This window comes from Macrobrachium nipponense, chromosome 11 (assembly GCF_015104395.2).
Source record: "Macrobrachium nipponense isolate FS-2020 chromosome 11, ASM1510439v2, whole genome shotgun sequence".
NCBI classification, from domain to species: Eukaryota; Metazoa; Arthropoda; class Malacostraca; order Decapoda; family Palaemonidae; genus Macrobrachium; species Macrobrachium nipponense.
The window spans coordinates 169668-187787 of record NC_061087.1 but is presented as its reverse complement, the minus strand read 5'-3'; the positions used below and the strand labels follow the sequence as shown (position 1 = coordinate 187787).

Below are 18120 nucleotides of genomic sequence, written 5' to 3'. Positions count from 1 at the left end.
TGTGTCAGGAATGCATTAATTGCATTTACTACATTATTTCTTGTGGGAATTATTGTTTCTGATTTCGTACATTTCGGACTTCGTGGGATGTTTTGGAATGGATTATGTACAAAAACAGAGGTTCCACTGTAGCTGTAATTACAGAATGCTATGAAAAATACTTTCCCTCCAATCATTCTTTTTAATAAACGTGAAGCTCAAAGTCCAGAGCTGTCAAATATGTCATGTAATGTGACAGGAGGGGGAGTGTTGCCGATTAGTGATCAATGATTTTCATGCAATTCTCTCTCTCTCTCTCTCACTCTTTTTAAATTTCATTTAAAAGTTACCTTAATATTCAGGGAGCATGATTAGGGTCATATTTAGTGTTCAAACTCTAGAAGAGATTTATTAGACCTTGCCAAACTTATACAAAAATTCCTCTTGCGTGAGGGGGTCTGGAACCTAACCTCGCTTAAGTTTGGGGTATTACTGTGTACGCACAATTAATACTGAGTGGACAGCATAGCACCAATAGGTATTTCATCAATATTTTGATTGTTACTACAGACTCAAAGTAAGAATAGAATAAAGAGGCTTAATACCCAGTAGTAAACGTTCAGCATACTAGCAGGGAGCAGTAGTACTTTGCTAGCTATTTACTACATATACTTCCTTCTCTCCTATGGTTATTCCTTTCATTAAATATTTGAGCTATGAACCAAACAAAACCAAGAGTCACTTGAGCAAAAATGGCTTAAAACTATTTATCTGGTTGGTACATCTTCAATTACCACTAAATGCTTACTGTCAGGCACTTGAAAGCAATGATACCCTTAACAAATACAGTAAATGTCAAAATGCCTTCTCAAAACATTTATTGAGGACATGATAATGAAACAAGTTTGTATCTACTTTAGTACTAAACTGTACAAATAAACGAAACAAAAAGTAATGATGACAATACCCTTCACACTGAGCAACACATGAATACTAACCATGACATGACTCATGTCCTGCCGTGTGAAGAAATCCCAAACTTCATCAAAATCTGTGTGAGGTGTTACTCTGATATTTGGAGGTAGGGGAGGAGGTGAAGTTGGTGGTGACTTTGCTGGTGAAGATGAGGTACCATCAATATACTTTTTGGGGCTGATTGGCAAGTCTTCCTTCTGGGGGGATTTTAGAATGGGTTCTACGGTTTGGACATTATCCCACTCTTCCTGAGCAGCAGTATAATCCTCAACATGGCTGTAAATAAAGTTAGTTGATGAAGAAAAATTAATGCGTGAACAATACCTGTGACAAAATTATCTTTCAAAGAAAAATATAAGTACTAGTACAGGCAGTCCCCAGTTAATGGTGGGGGTTCCATTCCTGGCAGAGCACTGCCAACCGGAGATCAGTGCTGCCGTTAAGTGAGGATCAATGCTGAAAATCCAGTTAACAGTGATGCTAGACAAGTGCCTTAAAACCGAATTGTGTTAACCCTTGCCGCAAGTAAACCGGGACTGCCTCTACAGTAAATTAAGCACACACAAATGAGACAGCCCTAGTTTCCACAAAGCAATGTCAATACATACAGTTAATACAAATTTTCAAGATAAATTACACCGAACAACCTGCACATACAATTTTGTTAAGGTCTCATTTTAACTTTATGAGAATAAAGTTAATCATGTTATACATGTTAAAGGCTGAAGCTAAGTACAGTTGACCCACGGTATTTGTGGGGGATGCGTCCCAGAACCACCCCTGTGAATAGCTAAAATCCACAAATACTTAAAACCCCTTGAAGAATGAATGCTCAGAACTGCCCATTTTTGATAGTTCATACAGAGAAAAAACTAAAAATGCTTATGCCTGAGTATTTTAAGTTTTATCACAAAATGCGCATTTAGTCATGAAAATGATATGAAAATACAGCAATCTGTGAATATGTTCCATACAGAAATCTGTGAATCAGTGACTCCATGAATCCAAAATTGCGAATAGGCGGGGGTTGACTGTATAGCCAATAAATCTGCAGCAAAACATCACAAATTCTTAGTAGTAATTTGTACTTTTCCTAGCTTTATTTACCCTGAACTACTATAGTAGGAGAATCCTGGATGTCATTCCGGTACCGACCAGAAAAAAAATGATATTGTCATGATACAATAAAGTTTTATACATACTTACCTGACAGATATATACTTAGCTATAGACTCCGTCTTCCCGACAGAAATTCAAATTTTGCGGCACACGCTACCGGTAGGTCAGGTGATCTACCGCCCTGCCCTGGGTGGCAGGACTAGGAACCATTCCCGTTTTCTAATCAGAATTCTTCTCTTCCACCTGTCTCCTGCGGGGAGGCTGGGTGGGCCATTAATCGTATATATCTGTCAGGTAAGTATGTATAAAACTTTATTGTATCATGACAATATCATTTTTATACATTCAACTTCCCTGCCAGATATATACTTAGCTGATTAGCACCCATTGGTGGTGGGTAAGAGACAGCTAACTACTGAAATAGACAGGTAAACAACATATGTTGTAGGTATTAATAAACCTTGGTTCCTACCTTATTAGGCTGAAGACTTCGCGGCTACTGCCTAGGAGTCTGCTTCACCTCAAGAGCCTCAGCGAGATATTGATCTATGGCTAAGAGTTCTTGTGGGTCTGCCAATGGGGTCTTATCCACTTACTCGGCAGAGCCTAAAGGCCTTTGTCATTGGGTGCTATTCCACTAACATGACAATACACCTTGTTCAAGGAGCACAACACCGATCCCGATCACCTGATCCTAACATCCATGTTAGTTCTAAGATTGCAAGGAGTTATCCCCGAACTCCTTACAAACAACCAAAAACTCGAAACATAAATACATGTTCATTTATAACAAAATATAAAAAAAAAATTTTGTACCCCCCTACTAGCCATACATACCCTTGATCCCCTACTAGCAATGACACCAGCCGCCCGTGCGACATCAGTACGCTTGCTAATAGAAAACCAAGCACATATCTGACAAGAGGGTTTATGTACATTAAAGATAAAAATATTTTTAAGGATCAGTCTTTGCTCCAAGACCCAGAACTGTATCTGCTGATACAAATGGACCTAGAGAGAAGCACTTCTCATAAGTCACTTTCACATCCTTCAGGTAATGAGACGCAAACACTGAATTGCACCTCCAATATGTAGTCTCAATGATATTCCTGAGAGACATATTCTTTTGAAACACCGGAGGGACGTTGCTACTGCCCTCACCTCATGAGTCTTACACTTTTAGAAGACTGAAGGATTCATTCGAGCAGTTCTTGTGTGCATCAGTAATCACGCTTCTCACAAAGAAGGCCAAGGCGTTTTTAGACATGAGTCTTTTGGGGTTCTTCACAGCACACCAAAGACCTTGTTGACATCCTCCCATCTGATTCTTTCTCTCTAAATAAAATTTAAGAGCTCTAACTGGACAGAGAGACCTCTCTGTCTCTCTGCCTACGAGGTTAGATAGGCCTTTTACCTCAAAGCTTCTGGGCCAAGGTTTAGATGGGTTCTCGTTTTTCGCCAGAAACAATGTCTGGAACGAACAGATAGCCGCATCTCCTTTGAATCCCACTGTGGAGTCCAGAGCGTGCAATTCGCTCGTCCTCTTGGCCGTCGCGAGAGACAACAGGAATAAGCATTTCCTAGTGACATCGCGGAAGGAAGCCAGATGTAGAGGCTCGAATTTATCTGAGGTAAGGAATTTCAGGACCACGTCCAGATTCCAACTAGGTGTTCTAGGAGATGCTGATTTTGAAGTTTCAAAGGACCGAATCAAATCATGTAGATCCTTGTTCTCTGCAATCTCTAGCCCTCGATTCCTGAATACTGAAGACAGCATGCTTCTGTATCCTTTGATTGTCGACACGGAAAGGTGCCATTCCTCTCTCAGAAAAAGGAGGAATCGACAATGTTAACTATAGAGGTACTGGAGGAGGACAGCTTCTTACTCACACCACCTCCTAAAGACTTCCCACTTCGATTTGGTATAACTTCTTCTCGTTTGAAGATCTGCGGGCTCGAGCGATAGCGCCTGCAGCCTTGCGAGAAAAACCCCTCGCTCTGACAAGTCTTTCGATAGTCGAAAGGCAGTCAGAGCGAGACCGGGAGGTTGTGATGAAACCTCTCGAAGTGGGGTTGTCTGAGGTAGATCTGCTCTGCTTGGTAGAGATCTGGGGAAGTCCACTATCCACTCCAGTACTCCGTGAACCATTCTTGGGCTGGCCAAAATGGGGCTATTAGGGTCAACTTCGTGCCCTTTGAAGCTATGAATTTCCTGAGTACTTCCCCCAGGATCTTGAACGGGGGAAAGGCGTAGGCGTCTAGGCCCGACCAATCCAGGAGAAACGCGTCTATTGCAAAGGCTCTTGGATCTTCCACTAGAGAGCAAAAGATCTCTACTCTTTTTGGAGAGGAACGTAGCAACAGGTCTATGTGAGGCCTCCCCCACAGGGACCACAGACTTCGGCACACTTCTGTGTGTAGAGTCCACTCTGTGGGAAGGACCTGATTCCTCCTGCTTAGTCTGTCCGCTCTCACATTTTTTATCCCTTGCACAAATCTTGTGAGGAGAGTTATGCCTCTTTCCTCTGTCCAGGTTAACAGGTCTTTTGTTAACTGATAGAGGGAGAATGAATGCGTCCCTCCTTGCTTGCGTACGTAAGCCAGAGCAGTGGTGTTGTCCGAGTTTATCTGAATCACCCCGCCTCTGACTATCTCCTCGGAGAATCTTAAGGCTAGGTGTATGGCTACTAGCTCTTTGCAATTGATGTGCCAGGACACCTGTTCCTTTGTCCAGGTGCCTGACACCTCCCTTGCTCCTAGCGTCGCTCCCCATCCCGACTCCGAAGCGTCGGAAAATAACACTCGGCTTGGGTTCTGCAGGGCAAGTGACGCGCCTTCGTTCTTCTGAAGAGGAAGGATCCACCACTTTAAGTGATTTTTTATTTCTTGTGGAATCGGGAAAGTGTCTGAGAGTTGTCCCGTCTTCCAACTCCACACCTCTTTCAGGAAAAACTGAAGAGGGCGAAGGTGAAGCCTCCCCAGAGAGAAGAACTTTTCTAGCGAGGACAGAGTCCCTAAAAGGCTCAGATAATCCCTCGCTGAACTGCTCTCTCTCTCTAAGAAGCTCGAGATTCTTGACAAACCTCGAGTGATTCTCTCTCGCGAAGGAAATACCCGAAAACCCCGAGAATCCATCTGAATCCCCAGATAGACCAAGTTCTGGCTGGGGATCAGTTGCGACTTCTCGAGGTTCATGAGTAATCCCAGCGATTCTATCATCTTTCTTGTTATCAATAGGTCCTCCAAGCACTGAATCTCCGACTTGGCCCTGATCAGCCAGTCGTCTAAGTAGAGGGAGATGTTTATTCCCCTCCCTAGGTGAAGCCATCTCGCTACATTCGCCATCAGGTTGGTGAAGACCTGTGGAGCTGTAGACAGGCCGAAACACAGAGCCCTGAACTGAAAAATCTTGCCTCCTATCATAAATCCAAGATATTTCTTTGACAAGTGGTGAATGGGAACGTGGAAATATGCATCTTGCAAGTCCAGAGAGACCATCCAATCTCCTGGACGAAGCGCTGACATTACTGAGGCGGACGTTTCCATACGGAACTTCTTTTTCTGAACAAAGCGGTTCAGAGCGCTTACGTCCAGTACTGGTCTCCACCCCCCGATGCCTTTGGTACTAGAAATAGGCGATTGTAAAATCCCGGGGAGTGTGGATCCTGTACAAGTTCGATGGCCTCCTTTTCCCACATTTGCTCTACCATTTGAAGGAGAGTATTTCTCATTACAGGGTCTCTGTACCTCGCTGACAGTTCCCGAGGAGTAGAGGTTAGGGGAGGACTGTCCTCGAAGGGGATTACGTATCCTTTCTTTAGGACTGAAACTGACCAAGGGTCGGCTCCCCTTTTTGCCAGGCTCCTGCAAGTTCAGGAGTCCGGCGCCTACTGGTGCTTGGAGGATCATCAAGTCACTTTCCTTTCTTGAATGGCCTGAAGGAAGACCTTCCTCTCTTATCAGAGCTCTTCTTCCTGGAAGGGGGACGAGCCGTTGCACCTCCACGAAAGGGCTGCTGAGGAGGACGAGAGTCCTTTTTATTCGTCGACACTACAGGACGACTCTTCTTAGATGTTTGGACAAGGAGGTCTTGTGTCGCCTTCTCAGTTAGCGAGCGAGATATATCTTTCACTAACTGCGAAGGAAACAGATGATCTGACAGAGGGGCGAACAATAACGCTGTCCTCTGGCTCGGAGAAACAGCTTTGGATAAAAGGGATCCATAAACTGATCTCTTCTTTAGAAGACAGCCACACCAAATAGGGAAGCAACTTCTCCCGAACCGTCTTGTACCGCCTTGTCCATGCAAGACAGGACGCTATGGAGAATTTCTGGGTTTTTAAGAAATTCCGGGTCCTTAGACTTATTAGCCAGAACTCCGAGAGACCAATCCAGAAAATTGAACACTTCTAAAGTGATGAAAAGTCCCTTAAGAAAGTGGTTCAATTCTGAAATGCTCCACGTAGATCTGACCGAGACTAAAGAGTGTCGTCTGGAGGCATCCACTAGATTCGCAAAGTCCGCGTCTGCCGATGCAGGAAGAGAAAGACCCATAGTCTCTCCTGTCCCGTACCAAATACCTCTCTTTCCATGGAGTTTGGAAGGAGGCATGCAGAATACTGTTTTTCCCAACTCTTTCTTAGTGCCCATCCAAGAATCCAAAGATTGGAGGGCCTTTTTCATTGAAATCGCAGGTTTCATTTTCAGGAAGGCCGAGGATTTCACAGTAGTCGTACTCGAAAAGAGAGAACGAGGAGAAGGAGGAGCGGCTGGACTAAGAGAGTCTCCAAACTCTTGCAGTAACAAGGAGGCTAAAGTCTTGTAGTTCGAGAGTCCCTCATTTGTAGGAAGCTCGTCATCAGACAACTCATCCAAACCCCGATCCGAAGAAGGAGAAAGCTCTCGCTTGGAGGAAGAGTCTTTCCCCAAACCAAGACCTCCTACGATCTGAAGGAGAGGAGCTTCTGTTTGGAGAAGAGTCATCGATTCCAGATACGAGTCTATTCGGATCTTGCCTATGAAAGAACTCCGACTCCTGCCTCCTGGCTCTTAAGACTCCTGACTCCTGTCCTCCTGGCTCCTGACCTCCTGACTCCTGACTCCTGACCTGCCTCCTGACTCCTGCTCCTGGCCTCCTGGACTCCTGATCCTGACTCCGGCCTCTTGACTCCTGGGCTCTTGCCTCCTGGCTCCTGCCTCCTGCCTGGGTGACTCCTCACTCCTGGCTCTTGGGCTCCTGCCTGCTGGGAGACTCTTCGATCCTGGCTCTTGGCTCCTGCCTCTGGGGTGACTCTTACGTCCTGGCTGTGCCAGAACGCCTGATCGTGCTCTCGCAACTGATAAGAGTCTTGCGTTTAGACAACTCCTTACGTATGGTTGACTCCTCGTTCTTGCTAGGAGCCTCACCTCGAGTAGGAGCATCGATCCTGGCGGCAGGTACCTCCACACGTCTGGAGGACCTTTTGATAGGAAGGGAAGTGTCTTTCCTTCGAGGAGGCTCCTTTGAAAGCACTCCTACCAAAGACGATATCTGTTCCTGCATGGAAACTAGAAACCTTTTAGTAACCTCTTCTTTATCCTCTTCGGGAGGAGGAGAAGGAGGAGGGGAGGAGTCCATGGGCTCCACCTCCTGACTCCTTCTAACTATGGGGGACAAAATGGCTCTTTTTGCCCTCTTAACCTCCGAAGGAGACTCCTCAGGGAAGTGTTCCGGGCTCGAGTCAATAGTCGGAGCCTTCCAACTCCTCTTCAGTGGTCGCGTGCGATCCGAATCCCTCCAATCACGTCTAGGAGACGAAGACCCTGACGATGAAAAACAATCATGCAGGACGCTTTTACAATAGCGATCCCTGGCAGTCTGGGGTGTCACAGAAACTGCCGAAGGGACACCTGATCGGTGGGGATTCTCAACCTCCTTTCAGTTTTTATGACATTCCTTCTCCTCTGGGCATGTGAGCTTGGAAGAGGTCTAGACCTGGGAGCGTTGTGGAGCCGACCAGATGCCCCCTCCACTACACTGGGGACACTCACATCACTGTCCACTGTAACATCACTAGCCTTACCTTGCAGGGCAGCCATTTTGTTTTCCATTATCTTGAAGGCTGCTTTTAGATCCGCAAGTTCTTTCGCTGAATCTACAGGATCTGCAATAGGTGAAGAGGCTGAAAAGGAAGGAGAAGTAGCAATTCTTACCATTGGGGAAGATCCCAAACTAGGAATTAGTTCATTCGATCTAGAACTACTTAAACTTCTAGAAGAAGCTTTCCTCACTCTTTCTCTTTCTAACTTTTTCAAATAATTAGTTAGATTCTTCCACTCACTCTCACTCAAATTCTCACATTCCTTGCAAGTATTAGTGAAAGAACATTCATACTCCCTGCAACCCTTGCATACGGTGTGAGGATCTACTGAAGCTTTCGGCAACCTCACCTTACAGCCTACATTCACACAACGTCTCACAACCATTCCAGCGTCAGACATTTTTAAGAAAAATCCAAATCAAGTCCACAAAACAGTCCACAAAAGCGTATGCCAATCCAACAATCCAGATACGTCACCAAAAGTCGGTCAAGAAGATCAATTGCCGGTGAAAAAAGAAAATCCAATCGAGAGGAACCAACAACAATGTTGACGGTCCGGGCGACAGAAGAATTCTGATTAGAAAACGGGAATGGTTCCTAGTCCTGCCACCCAGGGCAGGGCGGTAGATCACCTGACCTACCGGTAGCGTGTGCCGCGAAATTTGAATTTCTGTCGGGGACGACGGAGTCTATAGCTAAGTATATATCTGGCAGGGAAGTTGAATGTATAAAACTGGTTATTCCTCCCCCTAACCTTAGCCAGGTACATGCCCCAGGGGTCGAAGATCCTGACCCATGACCCGAAATCCATTCTGTGGAAAAATCCCATGGAGCGAGCTCCATAATATACCCTCTCTCAGTCATAATGCAAAGTGCAATGAAGCTATATCGAGTGAGGTGCTGGTTGGTTCACTACTGGTGCTGTAAGCGCAGCGTTGCCATATGTGTCGGGTGAAAATCACCCAGGGTTAGCGTTCTAAGGTTAAAGAGGAGGAGGGGGTCTGAGGGGCTCTAGAGGAGGGCTGAGTTCTCTGAGGTTGATTCTAAGATACTCGAGGGGGGCCCCGCCCCGAGCCTGGATGCTCGTCTCTGCTTCTGAGGTTCTTGGCTGCGACGGATAGCAGGTTGTCTGAAGGAAGAATAAGCCCTGTAAACAATGGAGTCCTGGCTAGCCTTGCTCCAACTTTCCAGGGCCTCCTCCACCAGGCAGTCAGGGAACAGGGACTCACCTGACATCGGAGCGTTCCTGAGGGCTTTTACCTCCCGATCAATGAAACCCCTAGGGAGGCGAGCAAGAACAGCATCACGCCTTCTCAAAACCCAGTTGGTCCACTACATGAACAAATGGGTAGTAAGGAAGCCTAGAGACTTGCTCCCAGACAGAACTAGCTCCTTGAAGGTGGCCAATTCACCTCCATCTTGTAGGTCATGCTCGGTTGTGAAGCTGGCAACTGCGCCCGTCCAGTGGTCGAGCCATGATGCAACATGGATGGAGGTCCACACTGTAGACTCCATGGCAATGGCTTCCTGCTTGGGAAAACAAGACGGGGCCTGCCAAAAGCTTCTCCTCTGAAAGGCCCGGGGCGAGGGCCGTGAGAGGCCCTTCCACCGACTTCGGAGCCAGGGACATACCTTCCAGGGCGTACAGCCTCCTCTGTCTGGACTTGGCCACTGGGAGGAGCTTCAAGGAGCCCTGGGCCCTCAGGGAATTCTTGGACCCAGCAACTATTTCCTCCACTTGCCCCAACGCCTCAGCGGAGTACAGCGCCTGGGGAAGAGACAGGGACGGCTTCACTTCTACCTGCCCCCGAAGAGCCCGTCCACAGCCAGGCCCTTCCTGGAGTCGGGGGGGCGCGAAGGGCTCCACCAATCCGTTCTTTGCCCAGTGACTACGGAACACCGAGCCCTCGTCTGTGGGGCCTTGGATCTCCAGGGGACTTTGCAGACTGGTCTGCGTGAAGGCCTTGTCCTCGAAGTCCTCACAGGACTTGGAGGGACCCGCCACCAGCTGTGGTGACGGGGGAGGAGAGGGCTGCCGAGTAGACCCGGTGCCCACTACCAAGAACTGAAGCCCCCCCCCCCCCCCCCCACCACCCCCCCCCCCCCCCCCCACCACTCCTCACCGAACGCGTGTCGGGCGGGAGCAGAGGATCCAAACAGGGAGGAGCCTGGTCGGCTCGCAAGAGGGCCGCCGGGGCACAGGAACCAGCGCGGGATCCACCGGGGCTGCAGGGGGACAAACCCGAGGGAGAGCAGGACACCCCTCATGAAGAGACCCTGCAAGGGCGGCGCGCTTGGGGACCGACCTCGGAGACTGGGCGGTCGTAGAGCAGTGGCGCCTATGGCGTGAGCCATCCCGGCAGTGGCCGCTATTACTCAGACTCTTGCAGTTCCAGCTACGACATGGAGATCTGGACCGTCAGTCCAGGGAGGAGGAGTAAGACCGTCCTCGACTCCTCCCATAGCGGCCCCTCTTGGAGCAACAGCGCCTTCTACGAGAGGACCTGTAAGAGGAACTGTCTGAAGAGACCTATAATCCGAAGAGACGTCTCTTCTCTTGTCTCTCCTGCGGCAGCTCCTGTCCCAGTTTGAGCGGCCGGGGTGATCAACGCGGGATAGATCGGTGGGAGCCTCCCCCAAGGAGCCCGCTCCACTAGCAAGGCCTGCTGACCCGGGCAGGGGGGGAAAGAAGGGGCCTCAGAACGGGAACACCTCCTCCTGCAGGGGGACCTACCTGGGGTACAAGGGGTCCCAGACCTCAGCCTGGGGGGACCCCTGAGGACACTGTTGGCTCAAGCCGCCTACCTGGGAGATCCCCCACCTCTGGAGAGGTGGCTGGGATAGGGGAGGAGGACGAGGACAGACCCACGGGGACACCGGGTGGACCGAGCAGAGTGTTCCATTCAGGAGCGGGACACTCCGCAGCAGATGATAGATTCTTGGCGCTACCAGAGCATCCATAGATGGGGCGCCCCACAGACCACCACGTGTCCAACACTTCTGAAGAAAGGTGGTATCCTCCGACGGCACATTCTGTGGGGGCAATGAAATGGACTCCTCGGGCCCTGCCATTGGGGAGGCCCGGCAATGGACTCACCTAGGTCTCCTCGCTGGGAGGGGACAGGGGAAAAATCCTGACGCTCCGCTAGTGAATCCTGAAGCAGAACCGGAGACGGTGAAGGGCCTCCCAGCCCCCGCCTCGTACTTCTACTCCTCGGAACCTCCGAGGAAGACTCCTTGGAGAGGGATCGAGGCTTTTTCTTCCTCTTTATGAGGCCAGATCCCATTGATGATCTGTCCACACGGTGCCCTCATCACACGGGACCTCGCGCGAACAAGGGCGGCCCCAACAATTGTTACATAAAGTGTGGGAGTCTATCTTCACTGGAGAGAGAAAAGCCCCACAAGCCCTGCCCTCAGGACCAGGGCAATGTCGTTGGGAAGTAGCCTCCATCTTAAAACCAAAACCAACACTAACACAGGGAAACACAAAGGGAAATGGGCCAGTAACGGATGACAAGCTGAAGAATGTGAACGCTACAGCGACTAGGAAAGGACTGGAGACCGGGTCATGGGTCAGGATCTTAGACCCCTGGGACATGTACCTGGCTAAGGGTACGGGAAGGAATAACCAGTTTTTTTTTTCTAGTCGGTACTGGATTGACATCCAGTATTCTCCTACGATAGTAGTTCGGGGTGAGTATACAGTGTCGGAATAATTAAGAATCTATTATGAAAGATCAAAGGTAGACTTAGCATTACACATTTTTGATTAGTCACATATTTCTGTCAATTGACAAGGAAACTAAAATGATAAAAAAAAGAGCATACAGAAATAAGATTGGACAACTGTTGTATGTACTTGATGTACAGTATGAATCTGTTTATGCTCAAAAGCAGGGAGTACATCAGACAGGATTTTTAATCTTTCCTCTTGAAAATTTCAAATAGCTGCAGAACTGAATTTACTCAATCTTCAGGAAGCAATGCAAACAACCCCTTACTGGGACACACAATGTCCTTACCTTAATCTGTCTACTCGATTCAACCCATGACTTTGATTTTTTCTATTCTTCTCTGCAACATCATCAAATTCTGATGGAGGATCTTTTTGCTGCAAAGACTCCAACATCTGGAAAATTCAAAGTTTGTTTCTCAACTGAGAAATAAAATAGTACACAAAAAAAGGACAAGGTGTATATACATGTATACCATATACAATAATATTGATAAGAAAAACAATATACGTACATCCCAAATAAAATAATGTAGTACATATATAGAATGCATCAAAAACATATAAAAGGTTCTGTCAACTTACTTTGTATGTTTGTTGATTATTTCTTAGAAATTCATATTGTGCAAACAGCCCAGATTAATTATCAAACTATAACTATTAAGCAAAGGGGCCATGTCAAGAGATCCTCAGAATCTGAAAAACAAAAAAATAATACAATTACTGTAACTGCAACTACTTTGTTTACCAAAAATGTACATTTAATTTGTTAATTTCTTAGCAGCACAATTCAAGTAATTTTAGTAAAAGGTCAGCTTAACTCACAGAACAGAAAGTTTTAGAGCTTTGTTTTCTCCTTATTGTATTCAACTTTCAAGAAAGATCACAATACAGTACAGTACAATCTCATGCATAAGAAGCAACACTGCAAACCATAATTGTTATTAGATTAAAAACAAAATAAACAAAATACTGTAGGTTATTATCTCCACACCTCATGAGCATAACAGTAATGTCTGAAACAGTGGTACATATAAAGCTTCCAAAAAAGAACTGTTTGCTACTTTTACATGACTTGGTCAAAATGCAAAAGATACAAATACATATCAGTAAAAATTGCTGTTTAAAGGTTGCATAAAAGATTCCGACACTAATGCTTTATTCCACAAGGTGGTAATATTAGGGTAAGAGAACTGATCAGAATGTACCTAGCTACTGCAATACTGAATGACAAACTAAAAGATCAGAAAATTAGTTAGTGACCCAATTTATAAGAAGCTACCAAATTTAGCAATAATCTTCAGACTATGCCTCCTGTAAAGAACTTTCCTGAGAAATGCTCAACGGCAGTTTGGATATGTGACTGTGTGGTCTCATTAAACTATTTATTAGCAGTAGGTATACATCACATTAAGGCCTAATTGTAAAACTTAGAGTTCAGCCATGTATGGCAATTCTGTGAAACTACTTTCCTATGACTACGCAACCACAGAAATAGTATATATTCTTTGCATAATTTCCTATAAACAATAATGAGTTCTGTAATGACCAAGTCCAGTGACAACAAAATGGATCTGACTGAATAGGGAAGGCATGAATAATGGCTCTGTCTCATTTACATAACAAGAAATTTATCTAATTTTGTCCCCAAGATTCAATCACTGCATGTAATTGGGGGCAGGGGGGGGGGGGGGGTTGAGGATAATGACAACATAAATTAGGACATGCTGTCTGAGGACGGGTTAGGTCAGTGTACAGTTCCTAATAAAAAGTATTTGACAAATGCCAACTGGCTGTCATACAAAAATGAGCTAATAAGTGTCATCATTCCAAGCAAGGATGGAAAAATCTAGATGACTGGGCGAGCAAGGTTGATACATGTACTAATGTGTTTTATATAGTATCTAACCACACATGGATAATTGCAGTAGCTATTATACATCTTCATTAGAGAGTGCAAAAACAAAAGAAAAATGCACAAATACAATACAGAAATATTATAGCATAAATAACATATAAGATGGTTTATGAAACAGGTTTGTGTATGCCTGTGAATCATACCACATACAAATAATAGGCACTGAATGATTATGTAATATATCTCCAAAAGCTGACTGCATTACAAACAAATCATATAATCCCTTATGATCGGTAAATTGCTAAGTACAGCACTATATCACAAAACACTGTAACATCAACGCTCCTCCACCAATTGGGGGTTTAACATTTTATCCAGAATGTTAACTTCCTTATTTCCCCTATGGACATGTGAATAAAATAAAATGTCAGGATTACAACTTATTTGGTAAATACAGTAGTAAGAAGTAAGAATAATTGGTAAAATATACAAAATCACAAAAAAGTTTTTTGGAAACTGGAGTTTTGTGTTTAGTAAAAAATTCCTTTCTCATACTTCACCATACTTCATTTAAGCTTGAAGGCACTGATAAACAGGTACAATTGTGTGTAACCTTTCACCAAAGTTTGTGCAAAGTAGCTACTACTGGTTGCAAAACTGAAGTAGTGTTTGTTCATTGTCAGCCACTGATCATATTAATCAGAACCTTCTTTTATACAAAGGATAATTCAATATCATCTCCAAACTGGCAACAATTCAAATGAAATCAACAAAGGAGCCTATGATTTGAAAAACTTCATTTTTAGGAGGCTACATATATGGCAGTTGGGTAACCATGTTATTACTGTTGTATACAGTCACTGGGTGGCTATAGAAAAGTTTTCTATAAAACTGGTAAATGACTCTCACACGTCTAAAATGATAACATACTTATAAGATTAACATTATTAAGGGCATTGGTCAGCTAAATACATACAAGTAGTACCACTGAAGAATGCCTATTTACAATAAAAACAATTTAGGATGAAACTAAGTGATCCTTTATTTTCCTGTCGACAGAAAATTCAGTATACCATTATACGATGGTCTTTTTAGCATTTTTTCCCATAAGGGATATGAAGGGAATATGAATAAGTTACAGATTTATCAATAAAAATATGAAGAGACTTGCATTGTATTCTAAATCCATTGTTGATTTGCAACACTTGTGTAACTTATGGACATTATTTGGTTAATGCCTGTCACTTGTAATGTATGCATGAGTATTTGTGTGATACTTATTGTTTTCACGTTACATAATACATAGGTAACTTTTAGCAAATAAAAACTTCATGGCTATTTTCAGATTCCTACATTTGCTCAATACTTGGTATATTAAGTTTAACAATGGCTGCCTTATGTGTAAGAACTGCCAACACTGCAAGTGCTTACTACTAATTTTGTAAACAAAAATAACTATCTATCCACCTGGAAGTGCCACAATCCTTTTCACTGATAAATATTTAATTCAATGATAACTGCTTTTCCTAGACTGAATGAGGCTACTGAGATTGAAATTAGAGCAGCAGTGTTCATCTTCCAGCCATAAATCCCAACCTGAAGGTACAGAATATGCTGTGTGCAATGCTAAATGGAGGACAGGGGTGCCCCCTTGCCAGTTACAGCCTGGTGTACAAGATCTGTTGGAGCTTCTGTACTTCACTTTCCATGACTGATGGCACTCTAGGTAGGCCAGGTTAGATATGAAGGATTCCATCTAACCTGACCTAAGAGTGCCCAACACACTACATTAGTTAGGTTATGGAGGTTCAAGTTAGGATGTATCCCTGTAATTGGCTGCGCAATTCAAAATTCGCTGGTGTCTGACTTTCCAAAGCTACGTATCTTTCTGGTGATAGAAGTTCACTCTTGACGTGGTTAGGAAGTCACGTAAAGCCATTGGTCCCATTGCTGAATAACCAGTGGTTCCATGCAACGTAAAAATACTAACAGGCAGTCCCCGGCTTACGATGGGGAGTTCCGTTCTTGAGATGCGTCGTAGCCAGAAATCGTCAAAAATCCTAAGAAAACCTTACTTTTAATGCTTTGGGTGTATTAAAAACTATGTAAACTGCATTTTTCATAAAAAAAACTTCAAATATTGATTATTTTGCATTTTAAGAGTCATATTTCTTCTGCCAGATCGGCGTTGTAAGTGTCGTAACCCCGGAACATGCGTTGTAAACCTGGAAATAATTTCTGACAAATATAATTGAAAAGTTTCGTAACCTCAGAACATCGTAGGCCGAACCCGCCGTAAGCCAAGGACTGCCTGTATCTGACAGCCAGTGTTATCACGAGAACTTGTGTGTTATCTAATATAATTTACTGGTCACAATTTTGCCGTATTACCTATGGAGGGGGGGTGGCCAGTATTGTTATCTTATAAGTCGTAATCTGATTAATCTTTTTCTCTGTTATTGGCTCCGACAAAATACATGCGCATAAAAAATTGTCAGCGCAATAACAAGAACAGTTCCCTAAATGCTGGTAACATAGCTTTGGCAAATCTGAAACTGGCTGTCAGTTCCATAGCCACACTGTTCAAAATTTTTTTTTCTTCCAATTGATGGCATGAACAATGTACATTTCCTCCAGCTTATCTTGTGGTTTATGGATTTTAGCTATTCCTATTAGTGCAATTCACTTATTTTTGGTCCAAAGTTCCTATAAACCAGAGTGACTGTAGTTCTTTCATATTTGTTGTAAGCTATATTGGGTATATAAGTGGCTGAGGAAAAATGCGTGGTTTGCTCCAACACTGGTGGCCAGAGTGCAGAAATCACATACCTAATATCTAAGCAGCTAGAATAATTTATGGTTTGTAGGGTAAATGACCAAGAGACAACATAGTGGCCACCAATCCCAGAACGGGGCCACTTCCCGAAAAATGAAGTTTTTATTGTAAAACTAATATTGTAATACCTACCTGAACACCTGAATAAGCCCTGGTCACTTACCAGCCCGAACCATCATTTATTAAAAATTTACCAAATCTTTGGTTAAAATAAACGATCAGTGTTGCCAATCTCCTGGCAAACACCCTCGTTACCTAGTTACCAGCCCACCGCTGATAGCCCTGCCTCACGGGCCGGTCACACCTGCCCTCTCACGTCAATCATAACTCAATAACTCTGTATGAGAGGGGAGGAGGGTGGGAATCATTCAGGTGTTCAGGTAGGTATTAAAATATTAGTTTTACAATAAAAAACTTCATATTGCAATACACCCCCTGAACACCTGAATAAGCCCGATTAACACATTAATTTGGAGGTGGGGAATCAAATCTACTCGGACCCTCCACTTTTACCAGTTGGTCAGTCCCAATATAATTGAGTACGCGGGGGTCAGTCTCAAGTTCATTTGTCACTTGTCCAAACTAATCTCCCATGTGTGGCCTTCTAGGCCTCCCATATGTGGAGGGAAAAACTCCCTGCACCTCTACCCTAAGGTCAAAACTCATTGAGTGCGGGAGGGACACAAACCTGTTTCCTCTCAGCTGGCTATGGGCCTCACCTGAGTAGAGGAAAAAACTGAAGACCTCCCATGTGGCTCTCGCCTCTCATGTATGGAGGGAATCTGAAGACCTCCCATGTGGCTCTCGGCCTCTCATGTATGGAGGGAAACTGAAGACCTCCCATGGTGCCCTTAGGCTTCCTCTGGTATCGGAGGAGACAACCATGTCCATCGGTGCATCTGCGACGGTGTCGTCGATCGTAGTGACGTCCTCTCTTGTAGTGGTTGTACCTTGCCTGTCTGTACTCTGCCATGGTTGGCAGGTTTTTTTTTTTTTGGGCACTTGGAAGAATACCCTCCAGATAGACCCAAGGACATGTTCTTTTCCTATCTGTCCTAATTACTTAAAATTTCCTTCCGTCCGGTTATATTCATATCATGGAATACCTTATACATATTCCTAATATTCGCTCCCTACTCAATACTAACTCAGACAGCAAGATTGTTGGGTTTAAAAATAGAATTTAGGCCAAAGGCCGAGTATTGGGACCTATGAGGTCAGTCAGCGCTGAAGGGAAATTGACAAAGTTTGAAAAGGTGTGACAGGAAGAAAAAAAACCTCTGTTGCACAATGAGTCCAGTGTTAGGAGAGCGTGGAAAATAAAAAGGATGGAACGAGAATATGAAATCAGAAAAGTAATAGAGAGAGAGAGAGACGAGAGAGAGGAGAGAGAGAGAGAGAGAGAGAGAGAGAGAGAGAGAGAGAGAGAAATACAATCGACTAGGATAAAGAGAGAATAATAAAATCAGGGACAGTGAGAAAGAGAGAGAGAAGAGAGAGAGAGAGAGAGGAGAGAGAGAGAGAAAAGAGAGAGAGA

The 18120-nt window shown here is 44.6% G+C and overlaps 1 protein-coding gene across 2 annotated transcripts in view; it reads right to left on the bottom strand.

Moving 5' to 3' along the window:
* The window catches only part of LOC135214405 (ELMO domain-containing protein 3-like), a 97967-nt gene that overhangs the window by 72733 nt on the left and 7114 nt on the right, over nt 1-18120 (bottom strand). For both annotated transcript variants that reach the window (XM_064248803.1, XM_064248713.1), the window contains exons 2-4: nt 12475-12585; nt 12179-12285; nt 978-1230 (exon numbers count right to left, since the gene is read on the bottom strand). In XM_064248803.1, coding sequence (XP_064104873.1) covers nt 978-1230; nt 12179-12285 — 360 coding nt within the window. In that variant the 5' untranslated portion in view covers nt 12475-12585. The remainder of the gene's footprint in view (nt 1-977; nt 1231-12178; nt 12286-12474; nt 12586-18120) is intronic.